General features: G+C 34.9%; 2 protein-coding genes across 2 annotated transcripts in view; both read left to right on the top strand.

Moving 5' to 3' along the window:
• Positions 1 to 6,365, top strand: part of LOC123557971 (collagen alpha-6(VI) chain-like) — a 64,976-nt gene extending 58,611 nt beyond the window's left edge. The window contains exons 24-29 of the mRNA XM_053544780.1: positions 272 to 431; positions 2,303 to 2,546; positions 3,105 to 3,251; positions 4,629 to 4,689; positions 5,164 to 5,261; positions 6,226 to 6,365. Coding sequence (XP_053400755.1) covers positions 272 to 431; positions 2,303 to 2,546; positions 3,105 to 3,251; positions 4,629 to 4,689; positions 5,164 to 5,261; positions 6,226 to 6,235 — 720 coding nt within the window. The 3' untranslated portion in view covers positions 6,236 to 6,365. The remainder of the gene's footprint in view (positions 1 to 271; positions 432 to 2,302; positions 2,547 to 3,104; positions 3,252 to 4,628; positions 4,690 to 5,163; positions 5,262 to 6,225) is intronic.
• Positions 6,366 to 11,347: 4,982 nt separating this feature from the next.
• Positions 11,348 to 24,190, top strand: part of LOC123558667 (collagen alpha-3(VI) chain-like) — a 33,948-nt gene continuing 21,105 nt past the window's right edge. The window contains exons 1-6 of the mRNA XM_045350544.2: positions 11,348 to 11,507; positions 14,922 to 15,188; positions 19,172 to 19,308; positions 19,731 to 19,890; positions 21,730 to 21,973; positions 22,567 to 22,713. Coding sequence (XP_045206479.2) covers positions 11,438 to 11,507; positions 14,922 to 15,188; positions 19,172 to 19,308; positions 19,731 to 19,890; positions 21,730 to 21,973; positions 22,567 to 22,713 — 1,025 coding nt within the window. The 5' untranslated portion in view covers positions 11,348 to 11,437. The remainder of the gene's footprint in view (positions 11,508 to 14,921; positions 15,189 to 19,171; positions 19,309 to 19,730; positions 19,891 to 21,729; positions 21,974 to 22,566; positions 22,714 to 24,190) is intronic.

Genomic DNA, 24,190 nt, shown 5'->3' with positions numbered 1-24,190 from the left:
GGCTCTGCCGAAACCCGAAAGGCAGATATTTTTATCCGCACTTTCAACTAGTGATATATTTTTTTTCTTGCATGTTGTATTCATTCTTCAGTATATAGAAGAAATAAAATTAAACAAATGCTCGTCTTTTAAGCCCTATTGTATAATAGTAGCATCCCTGGGTGTAGGACGAGTTTCTAGCTAGGAACAAAACACGGAGAAATCATGTCTGGCATGCAAGAAAACGGTATAAAGTGAAATTACTCCGTGTATTTGTAACTTGCAATTGTAGAAAAATCCTCTTGTAACAACAATAGCTGTTGGAATCGGGAAGGCAGTGGATCCAAATGAACTACAAATGATTGCAAGTGATTCAAACCATACTTTCCGAGTGAGCTCATTTGACGCCCTTAACACTATACAGAACGAACTCATCGACACGGCATGTGATGGTAAATTATTTATTTTCTAGGCAGTATAGTATCATTACGCTTTATGTAAGTGTAAATAGTTCAAACCACATAAGAAACTCCCATCGGGAGTTCTAAAACTCTACCTATGTCAATAAAGAACTAATATAATCTGCTGTGTAATCTAAAGTTGCATACTTATGTTTGCAGTTGGAAAAACAGATACAATATGATAGGGTAAATGAATAGGATAATAAAGTTTTTGTACATAATGTTGATAATCCAATGCTCTCAGTCAACCAAGTATCCTCTTGGAACAGAAAAACAACTTATTTTAATCTGACCGCACGGCAAATATATAATGTGATACATTTCGCCTTCAGTCTTGGGCGATGTCTTAGAAACGATCAGTCACTGAACACAAATCGGAATACAGGATGTGGAATCGAACTCCGACCGCTAGGTATGCGGTCTACTGACTCCCAAATATCTACCATTACGAAGCATAAGCTAGTTCTCGTTGTCAATCGATGACGAGAGTGTCCTGAGTTTATTGCTTTTAATTAAAATAAAACGTTAAAAAATTCTTAAGTTTTTTTTCTACATAAAAAACATATTTTCTAGAAAAATTACACGTACAACACAGTAAGTTGTAGATTTGGACAAAACTAAAAGTCTCGCTCCACATACCACCCACTACCGCCCCCCAAATAAAATGTAAAATTGACAACTGATGGTTATGCTCTGCACTACATATTTACAATGCTGATCTATTATTAACTGTAGATTAATAGGATGCCATAAGAGGACCCGTTGTCTTTAACATATTTATGTCTATTCAACCTAAAACCTTCAAAACCTCCAAAAAATGTTCGATTTTAACATGTGAATTATCTAATATGAGTAAAAAACAAAGACAAATATCAAACAGGGAATGCCACGCACCAAAAACGCAGCCTCTTCTTTTGAGGGGGTTTGTTTTACCCTGTAAAAACGTTTTGTTCGATATTTGTTTACATATTGTAACAATATTTATCGGGTGTTTGTTTTCGGCTTGAAACAACGATATATCAGAATTTTATTTCCAGTTTCAGCTGGTAATAACATTCTGTCTTCATGGCTGTAACTTTTGCCCAATCATTTTTTTCACCCCGTAAAAAACTTCTGTCTGATGCTTTTTTCCACCTTATAAATATTCTGTCTTCAGGGTTGTAACATGTTTTACGATGTTTGTTTCCAGCTTGTAACAACTTTCTATCCGATATTTGTTTTCAGCTTGGTACAATATATTATTCAATGCTTGTTTTCTTAGTGTAAAAATATTTGTTCTAGTGCTTGTTTTAATTTTTGAAAAATACTGTGTCAGATGATTGTTTTCATTTTGTAACAACATGATTTTACCTCACAACAACCTTTCTTGAGTTCTGCTTAACCCGGGGCTAGAGGGCGTGGACGGTAGCATGCATTATCACTGCCTTTCATGAACAGGCTCAATCAAACCGAGCCTGCAACATTTTCGTTTTTGTCGTGTTGAGCGAGATGTGAAGTTTCCACTTTTCTCTATTTTGTCCGATGTTTGTTTTCATTTTGTCACTCCATTCCATCCACTGCGTGTTTTCATTTTTAAATAACATTATTTTACTCTCTTATTTTTTTTTTTTCTGTTAAACAACATTCTTTCCAATACTTCTTTTTATGATTCTATTTTCTTAAAACGACATTCTTGTTTCCAGCTTGCATCACCATTGTTTCTGATGTTGTGTCTAGCTTATAACAACATTTTGTCTGAGGTTTGTTTTGTTCGTAACAACATTTTGTCATATGTTGTTGTTTTTGTTTTCAACTTCTCACAATATCTTGTGCAAAATTTGTTTTTTGTTTGTCCGTAACAACTTTTAGTCTCGCTTTTTCAGCCTGTATCAAAGAGATATCAAATATTTGCTTCGTCCTTGACTCCTCTGGTAGTGAAGGCGCTGTTAACTTTCACAAACAACTCGAGTTTGTAAATATGGTTATCAATGAATTCTCGTTTGGAAATGGTGTCAAGACGCATATCTGTCTTATCACATTTGCTTCTGGTGCCTTTCACGAGATACATCTCAAACAATACGACGACAAGAATTCCATAATGACAAATGTTCTCAAAGTACAATGGAGGTAAGTATAGTAAAGTAAGCGAAATTCGGTGGTGCATGCATAGGCTTACTTCCTACGATACATTTGTTTACATAATATAATTATTTCTAAGATGTGATAGGGCGAATATATCTGATCTATAATCAAATCATAGTAGGTTTTGAATAAGAAAACAATATTGACAAACGAGTTTGTAATAAGAAGTCATGTTGTAGTGGAGCCGTAATGACAATCGGTTATATTCATACCATTACGTTTTTTCCCCCTATATGGGACGGTATTTCCCGGTTACTACAGAAACCATTGCTCATTTAAGCCACCTTTACTGCCAGAGGTTGTCGAAATAACAGATGAACAAACGACATTGCACAGAAAAGTTTCGATTGTTCTTACGGATCCACTGCTTTCAAGCTTTCACTAAATAAAGCTATTCTTCTAAATAAAATACATTGTAGGTATGTCCCCCTTTGGGATATTTATACTACATTTTGTAGGCTGTTCACGAAACAAGTCACTGGAGAATGTATCAAATAAGGTAGATTGATTGTTATAAATGTTGGTAAATTGCAAATATTGTAGGAATGGTGAAACAATGACGAACTTAGGTCTTGATGCCGCGAGATCCGAGCTTAGCCAAAGTCATAGAAATAAAGTGGTAATAGTGTTAACAGACGGACAGTCAAATAATCCGGAATTGACAAAACAATCAGCAAACAGTTTACACAGGTTTGTTAGTGAATATGACATCTATTAAAACAAAACAATTGCACAGAAAATTATAATGGTAGTTCAATTCTTCTTAATCTTCTTCTTCGTTCGCAGGTAGTTCTATTCTAACCACCTGCAATTATTAGCATTGTTGATTGTATGATCTCATTAGTTTTAGTTGTTTTAAACCTATGATAAAAATGTTTGCGTACTGCAGTACAAATTTTAACGGAAAATGGTGAGCCATTTCCTGGCTGGTTACGCAAAGTCGTGTTTTATATTTGGCGAAAGATAAAAGTGCAAACAGTGTATCAGTGGGCTGATATAATACAAAGCAAGCAAAAGGCTGCAAACATGTTCAACAATATAAAAATAGAAATAAATGTTTTATAGAGTTTAAAAAGCACGACTGCCAAATTACTATTGCTGACTTGTGAAATGCTTTGAATTAGCCACATTTCACTTTTGTGTCATATTTGAATAGTCAATGACATTGTATATGTATAGATGCCGATTGCCAACTAAAGTTAAACTGAGTTTGAGCTGAGCTAATATATACGATTTCAACATTTTAGACATACATTATTATGTCTTTCTTCAAGATGTAAAGAAATATAAATGCAAGTGTTCGCTGAAACACTTTTAAAACATTACACCTGTCATAACTATGAATACGTTTAGTTTGAAGCAAAGGTTTTGGCTGAATTTTGTTTTGACGTCCTAGCACCATAGATCCTGCTTACTTTCGCATACTTACATAAGAACAAACATAAAATCACGTGTGTGTATTTGACAGGAGGCATCCGCGGCTAAAGTAACGAACTATACAAAAATTTTCAGGTAGTGGGTTTCACCTTAAACACGTACCAAATCAGCAGAATTAAACTGTTAACGTAACTTTTCCTGTTGTTGTTGAGGTCTATTAAACAGTAAGCGCTTTCCTTTGAGAATGAAGTTTTTATTAACGATTCAGTGTACTTTGATTGGAGAACAATGTAAATATATGAACACTGATCAGTGAGTGCTTTAACTTTAGTTGATGCTTTATTGTTTTAGATATTTGTTTCATGTGTCCGTCTTGTACTTCACTTTAGAATTGTAACATTTTAAAACAACTATAGCGAGTTCTATTGACACATAACCTATTTAGAAACGACCGTGTCAAAACAATATTATAACTTTAGGACTAACTAATGGACGCTTACATTTTGTAAAAGTAGTACGAAAGGATTTGGCTGCGTTTGCTGTATGGACATAATGTTTTACGCCATGGCTATCTACACGTGTCTTTTACTTGTGATGATAAACATTTTATACCAGTATTTTCTTCACAATATCTAAACTTATAAAATATGTTTACAAATTGATATCTATATTTGTATTTGAATGTTTCAGGCACGGCATTGAGACCTTTGCTATAGGAATAGGTCACATGGTCGATAATGATGAATTAAAGGTAATCAAATACATTTAATAGGTATTCGTACTCCATCAGTAAAAACTAAAGTTCAAAACATAACTTTTCTTAATAAATTTCACAATAACTGTGAACATCACTGCACTTTTTAAACAAAATATCAACATTCAAAACGTTATCAAGAAATAGGGGATATTACATGAGCGTCATCTTACACTGAATTTATCAAATGAGATGACTAAAATAGTACAATGCGAAGCTCTGCTATTATTCAAAGTGTTTATTAAATTCAATGTGGAAAGACACAAATGTAATATTCTTTTCGTCACATGTTAGCTTTTCCTACTGAAACATCGGCATTTCTTCTTCTTCACTTAATATGGACAAATAATGACGTGTATTAACAAAAATTGTATAATGGATTTTTTTCACTGTTACGACGTCAAACTTGTGAGAAACGCTTTTATTTCTGTACTTAAGCGATGCATATAGTCTGTTTGCTTTATTTTACAGGTTATTGCTTCTGATCACAAGCACGTGTTTAAAGTTGGTACATTCGATCAGCTTGAACATATCCAGCAACACGTGGTCAACAAAATCTGCGCAAGCAAGTATGTATAGATATAGAAACTTTGATCACAGAAAAAGGGTATCAAAGAATTTTATTGAATGTAAGATAATTGCTAATCAAGTTTAAAAAAAAAGAATCAAACACCAAAAGAAATTATGTTTTACAGAATATCGTAGCACAGAAAATGATGTTAATATCTTATCATTTTCAAGAATCTAAGATCATAGAAAATAATTTGACAACTTATCATTTACCTTTAAGGAAATGATCCAATAGTACGTTGGATAAAATTGTACGTGGTGCACATGTTATAATTCAAAACATCTGATTTCATTTGTGGAAGAAGCAGCAATGGTCCACACACAAAAAGCGCTTCTGTCGACAAAAACAAGCATATCATTTACATTATATTACAGTATAGCAATAACTTAAAACCGTTTTGACATCGTAGTACGTGATGCAAGATAGTTTTTCATGGGGTTACAGTAGCATAGTGTCTTTAATGACAGTATCGAGGCTCTATTTATCTCCTCTAGGGACCTGTTGCGTGTTGCTCATATCATTAGCAGTATTAAGCAAACTAGGTCTCCAATAATTTTGCTTGCTTGCGTTCTATGCTTCCAAGTGATCTTTTTATGAATTTTGTCACTGTTGCAAGTTAAAGTCATTGTGACTATCCTACCTCTCACATTATTTTATGTCGATATCGCAAATACAAAAAGCAAGTCCAAGGCCAATATACGTATGAACCCAGTGCATTTTCAGACATGACAATAAGAGAAATACCGTAACAGTCCGGAAAATAAATATCAAGCTGGTCAGTCCCGATGGGCTTTAGGAATTGCCTGATATAAAAAGTATACTATGTTAATATTATATCGAGTCTTGTATTTTAAAGCATTAATTTTGAATCAAAGGACATTGTCTTCGTCTTCTTTATAGCTTGGTATTACTAAAACTCTATAGCCATTGTTTATCATGTTTTGTTAATCTTTTGTCAACAGAAAAACGTAGTACCCAAGAAAAAAGCAAAAATGCAGTGAATAACAAATAGACTCTCCCTGGTTCTCCCTTGATAAAATGTCAATACAAAAATCGTTTTCAATGTTTTTTTCTGCTATTCAGTTTCACAAAGTAAACAAATACTTAATATACAAACTGTGTTCTTTTACTTTCATTCATTTTCCCTGCCTCTAATTATGCTCAAAGTTGAGTCTACCAAAGATACTTCAGTTTATTGTACTAGAATGTTGAAGTCAACCAAGTACCCTCTTGGAACAGAGAAACAACTTATTTTAATCTGAGCGCACGGCAAATATATAAAATGTAATAAATTTTCGCTTTCAGTCTTGGGCGATGTCTTAGATATGACAGTCACTGAACAGTAGTCAGAATATATCTTCTTCAAATGGTCATCATTTAGTCCGTTATGTGACAACATCTCTGACACAATCCATATATTGATATAGTCTCCTTTATATATATCTGGAGTCAGAGGGCAAGTTTTTTCTCCACTAACGCAAATAATGTGCGACTGCATTATCTCAAATAGTGTTACGGCATTGATCCTTCCTACTCAGTTCCAGACCTCGACTTACACTATTTGCATTGTTTATAAGTTTGCTATTAATCCAGGACGGTATGCTTCGTTTACATCATCACCCCATTTGACGAACTCGTAGTTAAAGAATGTGGAGACAAATTCAACTTCAAAGCAGCATGATCACTAACTTCATTGAAATTGATAATATTAAAATTATTTATCACTTTAAAATATTTTTCATTTAACTGTAAATAATCAATCACGTTGGCTCTATAAGACATTATTACTATACACACTTTTGCCAAAATCGGCGCCTAAACGCCCGTGTTGCTATTTTAAGGGAGGTAGACTTGCCCATGTCTATTAGTATGTTTCCAAAAGAGTTACTTCCATTGTCCTTCAAAACAACCTCGGCAGGGGCGTATCAATGCAATAATCATCTGAGTCGATGTCAGCGTAAACCAACAAAAATATGAAGCTGTGGTGGCCTAATGGACAAGGCACCTACCTCTCAATCGGGAGTACTTTATAGAAGAAAGTGATAGTCTTTAGGGTCATATTACTGAATTATTTAATTCTAATTCAGAGTCGGGTATTTATCCAGACATAAGGACAAGAGGTTGTAAAATACCTGCAACACAACTTGGATTTTAAAACAATATTTGTTTGTTTGAGTGTACAGTCGAAATGCGTTTTACTGAGTGAACAATTTACTTTGCATCTTTTTAATGTTATACCACCTATTTACGCATTTTTCCTGCGATACATAACGCACAACACAGAACGGTACGCAAACTGTAATGAATCATACTTGCCGCGTTAGAATAAATATGCCCTTGAAATACGTTTTACTTGCATCGTACGATATGACGGGAAAATACGTATTACCAATCTTCTTCACATTTGTCGGTCTTGACTTGAAATTCATTACATCCACAGCGATAGAACGTTTGACGGTTATAAATCAAGCGGATAATGACGCCAAATGAAATAAATAGAAAGAAAAAATATCACTGTAAGTGCAGATTCTTTGTCGAGGTTCAGGATGAAAGTTGCAAATGTTACATGAAGTATTTGAACAGAATTAGAGACAGGTTATGAAATACATTTAGCCTGTACATTAGTTATTTTGGCCTTGGCATAATGGCGGAATCAAAAAGGCCTCAGATGTTTTACTCTGTAGACCTATTTTCGTTTTAGTTTGTGTGTGTGTGTGTGTTGTGTGTGTGTTTTTTTTTTTTTGCATTGTTTTGCTGAAATCACATGACAGATCTATGCTTGAAATATAAGTAACATTTTTGTTATAAAATGATAGCGTTACGGAATTTGTCATGGAAACTTTGTCATACCCAACCACTACAATTTGGGGTCACATTTTAAGCTGTGATTTTTATTTAGTTTCGTCAATATTCTTCAAGATAATATAACTTACAGACATGTAAATGGGTCCTGGTGTGTGATACAGACGTTGGAAGTTTTTCAATTTCATATAGAATGAAGAAAGAAGTAGACAAGCTATTTAGTGTCTTCATGCCTTTAGAAAAACGATCAACAATAAAATGTAATTTCCAACTTTTATTCTGTTCCAAAAGTAAATTTTGTTAGCTTGACACAGTCATCAATATCCCAGGGGAAGGTATATGTATGTAAGAGTAAAAATTGATCTTTTGTAACTTTTTTTTAAAGTAAACCATCGGGACGTATGGTACAGGGCCATCTCAAAACACTGCTTCTGTACCGCTGTCTGTTTTTAGAATAGTATAATGACAAAGCTCTTACAATGTCAGTAAAATATATGTACAAATGTATTATCATTTAAAGACAATATATAACCGCATTTGAACTGTCAGGGACTGCCGGGACGTTAAGATAACTGGGATAGGTTCGGCGAGCGGGAGTGAATCGGTTTATGGCTATCCTAAAGCCATCATTGTAACCAATACATCTGTTATAATCACTCCTACGTACCTTGTGCATTCTCATACTTGCTGACCCGGCATAGAAATGGTTTAAAATTAAATGTAAATGTTCATTACGGTGCACAAAATGGACATGTTTCATGGGAAATCCACATGTTCTACTAAACTAATACATTAAGGATGAGTATAGGTCAGGAGATCAAAAGATCAAAAGACGTTTTGATAGTACAATTCTATACTGAGCGTATGAACTAACAAACCGGCAACATAATGAATCATTCTCATACAAAATTATGACAAGGCACTCTATCACCGATGGCATTTCTAAATTAAAACTGCATAAAATGAATTTAGTTATTCCGACGCGTCTCGACGGGACTACGTATTACGATAGAATATTTGTTTAAAAACAACAAAACCATCGAATTCCATTCCGTTTTTACCTTGCCTTTCCGTGCCAGTAATTATGATTAACTGTGATGTTTTGGCAAGTTGAGAACCAATGTCGTTTTGAACTGCCAAATGGAATTTCTTCTTTGCGACTTTCGAATCCTTCATCGTTGATTTGTTTGTTATGTTTTACAGTCTGTCGACTTGACTCTATTCTATTCTGATGAAGATATCATGATTTTGTAACAAGTATTTAACATAACTCATAACGAACGGGCCGCTGACCAGATTTTACAAAACAGCTAACCTTTCATGGTATTATGACGTGATTCTCTCACAATGTGCTTCATGTATAAAGGGCAGTATAGCTATATAATCTTGACATCTGTAACCCGTTTGAAATATAGGCCTTTGACTGTTGTGGTATATGAACTATAATCTTATCGCATGAACATACACTGTCTTGATTAATTTGAAAAATGCAGTCTACATGTTTGCATAAAATTGAAGAATAATATTTTACAGGCTACAAGACATTAAAATTGTTAATCACACAAATATTGTTATTAAGATAATAACATTCAGAACTTTCCGTGCGATATCGATTCTCTGTTCTGCATTTCTGTTGGCATTTTCCGACCGTAAATATACCTCATACGAGCAATGGTTGCCATTCGGAAAATGCCAGAATCACATAACGAGACAACGAAATCAAACAGAAAATACCAATTGTCGTTACTGGTCTACTGCCTATAATCAATTTGTTAGGTGATCATTCAGAAGCATAGAATAAATTCAGGATAGTAGATCCATCGGAAGCACCGAGAACAAGGCAAACGGTGAAAATTGCAGACTCGGTTTGATTGAATCTGTTCATGAGCAATAACAGAAAATATAACACTGCCCACGCCCCCAAGCACCGGCTTAAGCAGATTTCAATCTTCGAATCTAAATGAGTTGAAATCAGTGATCCTGAAGGACCAGAAAATATAACAACACTGAGATGATGTCGTTGTGATTTTTATACGGCCGCCACACAGCACTTAACACCCGCTGTTGTGAAGTAAATAAAATCTGGAAAGTAGATCCCCCGGAAGCACAGAGAACAAGGCAAACGGTGAAAATTGCAGACTCGGTTTGATTGAATCTGTTCATGAGCAGTAATGGAACATGCAACACTGCTGACGCCCTCTAGCACCGGCTTAAGCAGAATTCAATCTTCAAATCTAAATGAGTTGAAATCAATGACCCCGAAGGACCAAAAATATAACAACACTGAACAGCCAAGCAAGTTAATAGCATATTTGTATTTTATTGAACATGTTCAAAATGCAATACCCCTAACATCCCTCAATCGGAAACATGGATCGGGCTCCTTGGCTCCAAAATGACAAGAGCATGTTCAATAGGAGTTATGGAATTACAACCTTAATCGGAATTCTGTAAACACATTGATTGTACTCCTTGGTCCCAAAATGACCAGAATAATAACATCGTTCTAGTCACAGTATAAGGTGATATGGCTTCTAGACTGAAGTCCGCCTTTTTTCGTATGTTTAACGTCGCACCGACACAATTATAGGCCATATGGTGACTTTCCAGCTTATATTGTGAATGAAGATTCCAGGTGCACCTCCGTGCATTATAATTGCTCGGGTCGTGAAGGATGATGCATATTCATTAACCTCTCATGAACAGACTCATTGAAATTGAGTTTGTGTCTCTTTCCCTACTTCCCAAGGATCAAAGGGTATATACATACTATTTACTATCACAACAACAGTCTTTTAGTGCAGTCTGGTCCTACGTATTTTGACTCTGTATTGTATATTTCCTGGTTCTTAATGTTCACTTGGTCCATTCAGTGTTTCTGAATGACAGAGTTCCGCTTAAGCCTGTGCTTGGGGAGTGTTGCATATTTCTTACCTCTCAAGAACTGAGTGTAGTGTGCGTTTATTAAGTTTGGCTCTTTTTCTTTGCTTCAAAAGAATCTCATTACTTTCTCTAAGGATCATTACAGACATGGGCAGACCCAAAAGTTGAATCATCGTCCGCCGGCTAGCCAACTGTGTGTCTTCCTTACATGACGACCCGAGGAAGGTTTGATCTTTAAGATATTACATGCAAACGAGGTTATTTTGTCAGCCGTGGTGCAAACTATTATAGACGACTAGTTTATCTCGGTTAAAGCGTGCGATATTTTCTTTTCGGTAAAATTAGGTCAAATATGACGTACTTGTAAGTGTTTTGAAAAGAGACATAGGTCGCAAGAGTTATCAGTCGCATGCTTTGAGAGTTGAAGTAAATCTATATAAACGAAGCTCCAAAGGTTTTGAAACGGGTTTGAAGGCGAGCATTACAAAAATGAATGGACTATTTCAGCGAATGATAGTTCTTGTAGCTGTTATCTACAGTGCAAAGGCTATTGACAAAGGTTTGATACATTTGATCCTTTTTTTATACCTGCCGACAATCTCAATCTTTACTGATTTGCTATTGACTGAAAGTAATACATACAGCGGAAAACAAATAACCAAAGGTCGTAACCATTGTTGTGGATTCAGTTGCTGTCCAATTTCCTACTTCATAAGGTATGACTTATTACATTATTGCGCTCAACCCCCGATATGTCGATTGTACTTTACCACTTAAATTTTCTACATGTATTTTTAGTAGATAGTTGTTTTGTTTAGTTTTCATTCACCAATCATTCATCTTCTTGGTACCAAAAACTGTCTGAGAACAAAAAAGATTTTGTCGACTCTATAATTGAGCATACAATTATATTTCATTCGTGATAAGATATTTAACCAATTTTAATTAACTACTGTATGTCAATATGCTATTATTGTAAATGGGTTGGCGTCCGCTTTTGGGCAAAAGAGATTGATGGGATGTAAAAAACTGTAGCCGTAATAGTAGGTATCTTGCGCTAAACGATTACAGGGAAACTGGCTTCTCTTTTATTCATTCCCTCGTGGCAATGTAACGAAATGTCGGGGGTAAAAAAACTTGATTCGCAATATACCTAAAAGAGAACTAAAATTAGAATGCCTATTTCTGTCTGTACGCATTTGCCTGTTAAATTCCACCACAATTCAAAGTATTGCAATGCTTCTTAAGTTCATTTGATATTAGGGATGGGAACGAATGTTCAAATATTCGAATATTCGAAAATCGGTCGAATATTCGAATATGAAAATCAAATTCGAATATTTGTAAATTATTGTATATTTTTCTTCAGAAAATATGTATCATTGATTTTGGGCAATATGAGCATGCAAATTCTACAGAATAAAACCATGTCATGTTAGTTTATCACGTATCAAAAAATTAATTAACAATTAACAAGAAAATAGCAATGCATAATTGGCAGGGGCCTTCGTTACTTATTAACAGTTTGCAACAGGCGTCAATGTGTCAGATGCATGTCAAAAGATGTCCAATTAACAAGAAAATTGCAATGCATAATTACCTGGGGTCATCGCGTCGGATTTACAGTTTGTATTAGGCGTACATGTGATATCTTTTTATCTTTTGTTCATTTTTATTGGCGCCTGTTTTATGTAACAAGTTGTAGATTTTTTTTTTTCGAAAACAATACCAAACTTGTAGATATTGTCGATCTTTTCACAATATTTTGTACGACATTTCAGACCATCAGCAGAATCGGTTTTCATTCGCAATCGGCCGTATTCGAATTAAATTTTGAAGTAGTTAATAATAAAATCAAGAAAAACGTAGGATTGATGCACAAGTTCATGTTGAAGGAGGTTTAAGTTTGCCTTACTTTCTGCAAGTTGCATTTTACACGACGATTTTTACACGCCGATTGAAATTTTTCAAAATGGCGGCGGTAAAACAACAACGCGTCACGTGTTTAAATAGGACGACCTGCTATTTTTAGATAAAATTGCGACGGTTTAAATTTATCGTTTTTATTTTTTGTATCATTTTGAAGCTAAAACACTGTTAGTTAAATATGTTCATTATTATACTGACAGAATCGTGAAATAAAACGCTAGGATCGGCGGGTTTCGCTATGTAGGATCGGGTTACCCGAAACAAACATTTTTTTGGCCTTATTTACGATGATCCACGCTTTAAACAAATGAATACGTTGTGTATATGCCAATCACTTAATAAGAATTTAAAGCTTCCATTAAAACTAACCGAAACTATAGGTTCTTTACTTATTCTAAATGAAAATCTCTATTTTATCATTGTAGCGTTAATTTCTTGGAAACATACGATTTTAAAATAAGTTTTATATTAGATTCATCTTTTTTATTGTATTTGAATCTCTAACAAACAATCAATAGGCATGGTTCATATGAGGTACATGCCCGCAAATCCAGTTCAAACGGAGCTATTTTATAAATATACATGGAATGGACTTCATGATACTAAGTAAAAACACTGTGTCAAAAAGCTGTGATACTTTATGGAGGCCACAAGCCACTTAAAGTTTGTCGTTGCTGTAGTTGATAACATATTTCAGTTCGATTGAATCTGTTAATAAGAGGTAATAAATATGCAGCACCCTAATGTCTCCAAGCACTGATGCAAGCGATTCTCCAGCTGAGTCCTTCAGGATTGAAACAAACATCACCGAGTTAAAGTATGGCCACCCCGTAAAACCCAAATTTTTTACTACATTTAATTAAGGATTATCAGCTAGCAGGAACGATTCCACAGAATTATGATATATATTCAAATTAATTAATACCCTTATCAGAGCAATTATGACAGAGGGTTTCTCCCACTTAACCGTAAAAAGGAAGATCATTCAATTGAAAATAAGATCAAACATTATGTGTCACGTTTCCCTAAAGCAAGAAAAATAAGGAGAAGAGAAAGTTAAAACGCAGTAACATTTCAGGGATTAAAGTGTTACCCATTGTGTTATGTTTATCTCCAAATATTGATAATTGGTGTCACATTTCATAACTGACAAATATCTTTCTGTAGTCAGAAGCCCTATAATCAGTTTTGTATTACCTGCTAAGAAATCTAAAAATGTTTTGAAAATATGTCGGCTTATATATTTTCTAAACGTACTAAGCAGACTGACGGTATGTTAAAACATTTTTTGCGCTATTGATAGGCATGGTAGAAAAAGCATTTGATCAACGCAAGTTATGAAGCTTCATGAGCTTTCGTATGGTATATACAATAAAAAATCTATTTGGCATGATACTTTTAGTAAAAAGATTTCATAAAGTGTTATATGCTAGCTAAGCTATATTTGTGTAAGTTTCAGCTGTTTCGTACAAGCATAAAAAGTATTGTCATTAAATTTTTAGCGGCAATATCTTACGATTTGCATCAGGTATATTTTTATTCTTCAAATAATAAATAAAAATATCATATGCCATATGCGTAGGAGCGTTGAGGATGGCAGGATTCCCCCAATTATGAGAGTTTGAAAGGGGTGAAGGGGGGTGGGGTTAGGGGTGCAGCATGTGCTTTGGTCCGTCACGTCTTCACGTCTTATGTCTTGACCAAACAAACTGATTTTTCTATGAAATAACAGACAGATAAAGGGAAAATAGCCAAATTGATGTACTCATAAGGCTTAGATGTGATGTTTATTGTCAATGAGGGGGAGAGCTTTTTCTTTTGGTTGTCCACAAAGTTTCAGGAAACATATGTCTGGGTTAAGCTGCCCAACAACTGCCCCCTCCCCCTCGCCCACTTCCCCCCTTCCCCAGCTCCACTCTCACTCTTCCAAGTTGCTACAACCCCTGCCACAGCTTTGAAATCCCTTCTATGCTAAAGAATTTGACTTTAAGACATATACATTTCTGACAAAAGGCAGGCTCTTTTCTATTTTTCCACATTTCAGCGTGCCCTTTCAAACCAGTCGACATCACTTTTGTTCTTGATGGTTCAGGAAGTGAAGGTCATGCAAATTTCAACAAACAACTCCAGTTTGTTTCAAACATAACGAAGCAATTTGAAATTGGTGAGAATAATACCCGTGTCTCGTTGGTCACGTTCTCTACAAAAGCTCACAATGAGTTCTTTCTGAACCAGTATTACAATAAGGCAAAGCTACTGTCACATATAGCAAATGCAGCATATCCGAATGGCGAAACAAACACACACAGCGGTAAGTAAAATTATACCTATATTTCTGCTAAAAATGTAATGGATGAGTTGCCATATGTTTAATATTATAACAATTTCATAACATCAGATTCCCTTTCTAAATTCCAGTTTGTTTAGTTCTGCCCATTGTTTTCTCGTCTGGGGCAAACCTATTACTTCATCTGGGGACCAAACGCCGCTTTTCATGGAATTACACGCCACAACCCGTGTATCATTGAAGTTTCCATGTTCACCGCTGTTTAAATACATCTGCGGATGTCTCTAAATTGCTTTTTGTACTTTTAGCATGTGTAAATGTTGAGTTCTGCTCAACCCGGGGCTAGAGGGCGTGGACGGTAGCATGCATTTCCACTACCGTCCATGAACAGGCTCAATCAAACCGAGCCTGCAACATTTTCGTATTTGTCGTGTTGAGCGACCTGTGAAGTTTCCACTTTTTCTATATCATCTTGTGGTCAGTTTACGATTTAAAGAATAAATAAATATTTCTGTAGTTAGTATTGGATAACTTAATAGAATATTCTAAAGGTATTTCAATATAATTAAAATCTCGATCTTCTTGTATAGGAAATAGTGTAACTGAGGAGATGATTTTAATCAGATTGAAGGTATTTCTGGTTGTTTCTAAACCTGGGATCATGTAACGTCATTTACCACATAACATGGGATAACTCCTGGATCTAGCATACGGAAATGTCAGTCGTATTGTAAATTTAAGACAACGAAATCTACAAAAAGATTCATGAATTTTTCTTGATGTTTTGAAAAGACGTGGTTAAATCAAATTCTACATTCTGAAGGGATTTTGAACTGAACATACATAAATATCTTCTTAAAAGTTAACATCTTTTAAAAAACTTTGAACCTTTATCACATTTTTGTTCGTAAAGAAAGACCACTTTAGTTTATATTCGTGCATGTGTATATTTTGTTGAGAGCTTGGACTACCTTTCAACTCACCTGAACTTTGTTCGGAGTGAGCTATTAGTATAGGTTTTTGGTCCGGCGTCCTTTGTTTGTCTTCCGTGGTCTTGTGCCAACATTTTTAGTTAAACATCTTCTTCTCCAAAACTACTTGTCAAAATTACACCACATTTGGTCCGTAGCATTTTGGCACACTTCTCCCTAACATTTATTCAAAAAGTTTTGCTTGGCCTCTTTGAGAGGCAGCTAGAGCTAAAACTAGAACAAGCTTTAAACGGTTTCTTCTCATGAACCAGTTCATGGATCTTCATCAAACGTGAATTGTAGCATAAGTGTAAGGTCTTATCCCGATTTTATTCAACAAAGGGGATTGGCCCATTTTAAGGACCACTACAGCTAGAAATAGAAAAACCTTTAAACGAATTCTTCCTAGTCCCTTTAATAGCCGCTAGATCTAAAATAGATATACAATTTAACGACTTCTTCTGATGAACCGATTATGCATCTTCGTCAAAATTGTTTGTAGCATTATAATATTAATCTTTTCTAAAATTGATCCAAAATGGGTGGCTCGACACCTTTCATGCGCCGCTGGAGCTAAAAAGGAAAACATTTAAACGACTTCCTCTCATGAAAGGCTTCACAGATCTTCATCAATTTTGGTCTGTAAAACATCATAATAAGGTCCTCTCCAAAATTTGCCTAACCCATTTTAGGGACTGCTAGAGCTAAGAATGAAAACATCTTTTGACGACTTCTCATGAACTGCTTGATGGATCTTCACGCAACTTGGTCTGTAGCATCATTGTATGGCCCTTTCCCAAAATTGTTCAAATTGTGGAATTTGACCTCTTTTAGAGGCTACTTCTTTATGCTTAATACATTTGATACTATTTATGATCCAGTGTGTCATACATTTTTTCAAGGTCAAACAGTCATTGTCAGTTGACAACTTACTCAGCGATCCCCAAAACTGTCAAGTCATTTTTCAGCAATCAATCATGTATCTCATCAAACACTGTCTCCGCATCACGGCGCTGATTTCGGCTCACAAATGTAATGGAAGATTTGCCATATATTCAATAAACAAGTTTATCTTGTGGTCAGTTTACGACTTAAAGACATGGTTAATAAATATTTCTGTAGTCAGTACTGGATAACTTAAAAAAAATAGTCTGTAAAGGTATTTCAAGACTGTAAAAGATTCATAACTACCTTCTTTAAAGATTACATATTTTAAATAGCTTTTAAAGCGAAATAACCTTTATCAACTTTTTGTCTGTATTGAAAGACTAATTAAGTTTATATTCGTACAATAGCCAAATCCTGATTTATTGTATGGAGAACGTGGAACTAATTTTCAGCTCACTTGAACTTTGTTTGGTGTGAGCTATTAGTATAGGTGGATGGTCCGACGTCCTTCTTTCGTCTTCCGTCGCCCTGTGTCAACAGTGTTACTTAAACATCTTCTTCTCAAAAACTAATGGTCAGAATTACTCCAAATTTGGTTTGTAGCATTTTGCACAGTTCTTTTAAAGAATTGTTCAAATAATATTTCACGTGCCCTCTTTTAGCAGCCGCTAGAGCTAAAACTAGAAAAAAAAATAAACAACTTCTTTTCATGAACAACTTTATGGATCAGCATCAAACTTGGACCTTATCATCACTATAAAGTCTTCTCCATATTTAATTCAACAAAGGTTGCTTGGCCTATTGTAGGGGCCACTATAAAATAGAAAGACCTTTAAACGAATTCTTTTCATGAACCGCTGAATTGATCTTCATCAAACTTGCGCTGTAGCATCATTATAAGGTCCTCTCCCAAATTTGTCTGACCCCTTTTATCATTAATATTTTAACGACTTCTTTTCATGAACTGCTTGATGGATCTTCACGAAACTTGGTCGGTAGCATCATTGTATGGTCTTTTCTTTTCCCAAATATGTTCAAAATGTGGGATTTAGCCACTGGCGCCAGACCAGAAAGAACATGCCTCTGTACATGTTATACTCTACCCTTAGGTATTCCATAAGAACCATGGTCATGAACGGGAAAATATACTAACCCGTTTCAATCGCGCATTTCATAACTAAAACACGCAGTTCGGTAAATGCGTACTATGAATATCAAACAAGTGCTAATTTATCTTCCATTGTGTACCGCTAACATTTCTTCAATACATCTTATCTTAGAAAAACAACGCATAGTTTATAGTTATTTCAACGTGACACAAAAAACTTGCTTGAACTTCCCTGGTGAAGTTCCGTTCAAGATTACCAAACCATTCTGATTGGCTGTTGTGAAAATGTATGTCAATCGTCATTTTACTACACGTGTTCGCTAAAGTGTGAAAATCCAGCATAAATGTGCAAAAGGAATAAAATAAACAGAACAGATGCAGACCAATGTACGATTTCAAATTAAAGATTATATACAAGATGAATTTCATTCATCATTTCGAGTTTTAGTGTAAAATTCTGTTTTTTTTTTAATTCTGTTTTTGTTTCTTTACATTTCGCCAAACATGTGCACACTGCCGTGACCTCTAGACCGGAAGGTCAGGCAAGTTTTTTTCTGTAATGTTGGCGAATGCATAAAATATGTTGATAATCTCAGCAATATGGAATATTGAGACAATGTGACTGGTGCACGGTGGAAGATAAATTATCGCTTGTTCAATATACTAGGTACCCATTCACCGAACTGCGCGTTTAAGTTGAGAAATGTACGATTGAAACGGGTTAGTATATTTTCCCGTTCATGACCATGCTTCTTATAGAATACCTAGGGGAAAGGTATAACATGTATAGAGGCATGTTCCTTCTGTTCTGGTGACAGTGGATTTAGCCCCTTTTATGGGCCACTTTGTATACTTAACACAGTTGATACCATTTAAAATTCAGTTTATCATACATATATTCAATGTCAAGCAGTGAATTTCGGGTAAGCAACTTAGGGTCATGATGACCTCTTGTTTGATGTTAACACCATTGACATGCTAGCTAAAGCTCAGCCTAAAACTTATTCAGCAATCCCTTAATCTGTCAAGTCATTTTTCAGCAATCCACTTTGTATCACATCACACACTGTCTCCGAATCACGGCGCTGAGAGAAATGTGACAAAGCTTGTCATTGTGTTGACAGACGGACAATCATCACATCCAGCGTTACTTCAGCACGCAATTTCTAACTTAAATGTATCTACGTTTGTTAACTCTTTCCTTCCACTACTTAATAGACAGTTACCTTAATTGTATTCAATATTAATTACACATATTTTCGTTCAAAACTGTATCTATTTAAGTTATATCTTATTCAAAATAACCTTCGTTATCTTTTTATTTGACATGGGGGGATTACATAGAGTTTAATGAACAATGTATTTTCACTGTCGATATTCTTCCTGTCTCTCATACAGAATTGTTGTTGTTGTTGTTTCATTTCCCTTTCATAAAGTGAGATCAGGAATAACAACTGTTTGTAAGAAAGTGAAAATCATCATGGAATAATTTGATGATTCTATATTTGAGTGCAAGCTCATATCAAGTTTTTCAACACTTAATAAATAAACGACATAAATTGCAATTACTGCAGAAGTATTTGTTACTTGCCCTTGTAGAACAATCCTCTTGTCACAACAATAGCCGTTGGAATTGGGAAGGCAGTAGATCCAAAAGAACTACAAATGATTGCCAGTGATTCAAACCACACCTTCCAAGTCAGCTCGTTTGATGCCCTCCACACCATTCAAAACGAACTCACTGACACTGCATGTAAAGGTAAATTATCTGCATGTTTACATAATTTAGTCATTTTCACAATTACGCTTTATGTTAGTGTAAATAGTTTGAACCACAAACTGTCATCGGGAGTTCTAAAAGAAGTATGTCCATGTCAACAAAGTACTAATATACCCTGCTCTGTAATCTGAATGTGCAGTTGAAAGAATATATACAATATGATAGGACAGAGGAATAGGAAAGTAAAGTTTTGTGAAAAATGTTGATAATTCAATGCTGGTACCGTCTTGGAACTGATTAACAACTTATTTTAATCTGAGCGCCGGAGAGATATCAAATGTAACACGTTAGCTTTTAGTCTTGGATGATATTGCTGGGAACAAGTCTTAGAAATGACCAGGCACTGAACACTAGTCGGGATATCAGGCGGTATGCGGTTGACTGTGTTACTGACTCCCAAATATCTACCATTAAAAGCATAAGCTAGTTCTCAGTGTCAATCGACGACGAGAGTATGCTGAAATTTCAACGAGTTTAATGCTTTTATATAAAATAAAAACGTAAAAACACGTTTACACTTAAATTATCTACATAACAAATACATATTTAACAGAAAAAGTACACATAATTTCAACAGCCAGTCAATTTGGACAAAATTGATAAAAAATGTAAAAAAGACAACTAATGGCTATACTCCGCACAACATAACTATTTTAAATTACATCATTAATTGAACCTTGATAGGATGCCATCAGAGTACATGTTGTTCGGCTTAAACATGTATATTATCTAATCACTTAATTTTATAGAAAATGTTAACATTTATAACCCTTACACTGCTAAGTTTCTATATTGTTTACAGTTTCAGCTGGTAACGATATTCTGTCTTCATGGCTGTAACTCCAGCTACCCGCCCGCTTAGCTCAGTAGGTAGAGCGTCGGTCTACGGATCGCGGGGTCGCAAGTTCGATCCTCGGGCGGGGGGAATGTGTCTGAAATCATTAATCCTCCATCTCTGATTCATGTGGAGAAGTTGGCAGTTACTTGCGGAGAACATGTTTGTACTGGTACAGAATTCAGGAACACTGGTTAGGTTAACTGCCCGCCGTTACATGACTGAAATACTGTTGAAAAACGGCGTAAAACCCTAAACAAACAAACAGAGCTAAAACCGTTCCTGTCTGATGCTTGTTTCCACCTTATAGAATCATTCTGTCTTCAAGGTTGTAACAAGTTTTAACGATTTTTGTTTTCAGCTTGTGACAACATTCTTTCCGCAGTTGTATTCTGTTTTCAACTTGTAAAAACATTCTATCCGAAATTTGTTTTCAGCTTGGTACAATATACTATGCTTATTTCCTAAATGTAATAATATTCTGTCTAATGCTTGTTTTCAGCTTGTTAAACACTGTGTCAGATGATTGTTTTTATTTTGTTACAACATGATTTCACCTCGTAACAACGTTCTACTCGATATTTGAGCCGTACCATGAGAAAACCAACATAGTGGGTTTGCGACCAGCATGGATCCAGACCAGCCTGCGCATCCGCGCAGTCTGGTCAGGATCCATGCTGTTCGCTTTTAAAGCCTATTGGAATCGGAGAAACTGTTAGCGAACAGTATGGATCCTGACAAGACTTTCAATCATCTTTTAGTAACATTTTTCTTTTCGTTTTTTATTATTTTTATATTAAAACAACGATGTTTGGGTTTAGCTTGTAACAACATTTTGTCTGAGGTTTCGTTTCTCTTTGTAACAACATTTTGTCTTTTTTCAGCTTCTCACAATATTTTGTCAAAAATTTGTTTTCAGTCTGTCTGTAACAACATTTTGTCCTGTTTTTCAGCCTGTAACAACATTTTGTCCTGCTTTTCAGTCTGTAACAAAATGGTGTCAAATGTTTGTTTCGTCCTTGACTCCTCTGGTAGTGAGGGAGCTATCAATTTTCACAAACAACTGGAGTTTGTAAATATGGTTGTCAATGAATTCTCGTTCGGACATGGTGCCAAGACACATGTCTGTCTTATCACATTTGCTTCTGGTGCCTTTCACGAGATACATCTCAGACAATACCATGACAAGAATTCTATTATGACAAACGTTCTTAAAGTACCATGGAGGTAAGATTTCCTTCGACACATGTGTACATCATATAGTTATTTCCGAAATGTGATATGGTGTATAATGCTGATCTACAATATTAAATCGTTGTAGGATTTAATTGTGTAAAGCCCGTTTAATAAGAAAATAATTCAAGTCTTTGACAACCGTTTACGTTTCCGCTTTTTTTCACTTTTAATCAAATTTTAAGGTTTAATAGACAATAATACATGCCTTCGATAGTAGCTAGAGATGAGCTTCGAATACAAGAAGCTATAAAAGAATTCACAGTGTTTGGGGTAGTGGAATCTTGATGACAATCGGTAATTTCCGTTCGATTACGATGACGACAGTCTCCTGTTGTCATGAAAACCAGTGCTCTTATAGTATAAATTTACTGTCGCAGAATGCCGAAATAAAAACCGATAAAACAAAATTTCACGGACTTTTTGATTGTCATTATGCATCCACTGCCGTTACTAAATAAGCCTATTTTTCCACCGCTTAGATTTGTGAACTACACTTTGTAGACAGTTCATGAAAAAAGTCATTGAACGATATATCAAATAAGATAGACTTCTTATTCAAAATGTTGGTTAATATCAATATATAGGAATGGTGAAACAATGACGGACAAAGGGCTTACCGCTGCCAAACAAGAGCTTAGCCACAGCCATGGAAATAAAGTGGCAATAGTGTTAACAGACGGAAAGTCAAGTAATCCAGCATTGACAAAACAGGCAGCGAACAGTTTACACAGGTTTGGCAAAATATTATTTCAAACATTATATCAGAGGGTTGACCTAATCCAAATCAAACAAAAGGCTTCAAAAAACTGTTCAACGATATGATTATAGAAATATATTGTTTTGTAGATATCTTTAAATAGTGGGACCGTCAAGTTCTTGTTATTAACAAACATGATTTTAACATTTCAGACAAATAGTATTACGTCTTTAAAGAACTTACTTGAAGTTATAAAGAAATATAAATGCAAGTGTTCGTTGAAAGGTTTTTAAAACATTACACGACATAACTTTGAATAGCTCTAGCTTGAAGCATAGGTAATTCTGCTTTCTTTGACGAGGATTTAGCACCATACATCCTGCTACCTTTTGCACACTTTAATAAGAACATACACATATTCACTTTCACCTTATACGCGGAGCAGATCAACCGAATCCAGTTGTTAAATTGTTTTTATTGTTGATGTCTGTTAAACAGTAATATGTCAATGCAACCTAAATTCCTGCCTATAAACTTTGAAATTCATTTGCTTATGAAATATCTCAACTTTGTAATGCGTTTTGAGAACGGGGGTAGAATCATAGGATATGTTTAAGCATGTCATAAAAAACAGACTATATGGTTTCAAACTAGTCTGTGTTTAGACATTATGTTTTGTTCACAGGAGAAAACTCCTGAGGCTATTCAAATTTTGTATAATTATGTGCATTTTCTTCTCAAAAGCCAATAAATATAGGCCATAATATCTAAGGAAATAAGAAAAAAATTATTTAAAATGACAAAAAATATCTAGTCGGTAGACAGACAAGGTTTTAAGCATACAAATATATGCCAATCAACAGTTGTGTGAAGAACTTCGAAAGTACTAATAGTGGTTCTGTGCTTTTTTGAAAAATGTTGCCATTAAAAATCTATACCTGTAAAATGAAGTGTTTTTATTTCCACTCCGACAGTAGCAGGAGAAGGCCTTTCATTATGTTTGCTTAAAACCCGCGAAGAATTAATTAACTTAAAATGCTTCTATATCTAAATGACCGACTTGATTTCATAATGAAACATTTAGAAATGGTTCCTACTATTTCTAAATTACGTTGTAATCATGATTTTTAACCAGGACCCTGAATATCTTACGTTTTATAACCGATTCCGTGTACTATGTTGAAAGAATAATATGACTATAAATTATGATCAGTGAAACTGTTAACTTTTAGTTGATGTTTTTTTTTTTTTTGTTAATATTTGTTGCATATATATGTCCCTTATAAATAATCACTGTTGTACATACTTCAGAATGGTTACTAATTTGTCTGACTAAGATATTTTAATACAGCTGCAATATTTTTATAATTTGTTCCACTATTGACACTCAGTCAATATAAAAACCAAGCTTATAATTATTTTTATTATATACCTATAAAATTCTGTAAAAAGTCGGCTTGTATTTCACAATTAAATATGAACAGACAGACATAAATTCCATATTGTACCTT

The sequence above is a fragment of the Mercenaria mercenaria genome, chromosome 5 (assembly GCF_021730395.1).
Source record: "Mercenaria mercenaria strain notata chromosome 5, MADL_Memer_1, whole genome shotgun sequence".
NCBI classification, from domain to species: domain Eukaryota; kingdom Metazoa; phylum Mollusca; class Bivalvia; order Venerida; family Veneridae; genus Mercenaria; species Mercenaria mercenaria.
Note: the sequence above shows the minus strand (reverse complement) of the source record. Positions and strands in the feature narration are given on the sequence as shown.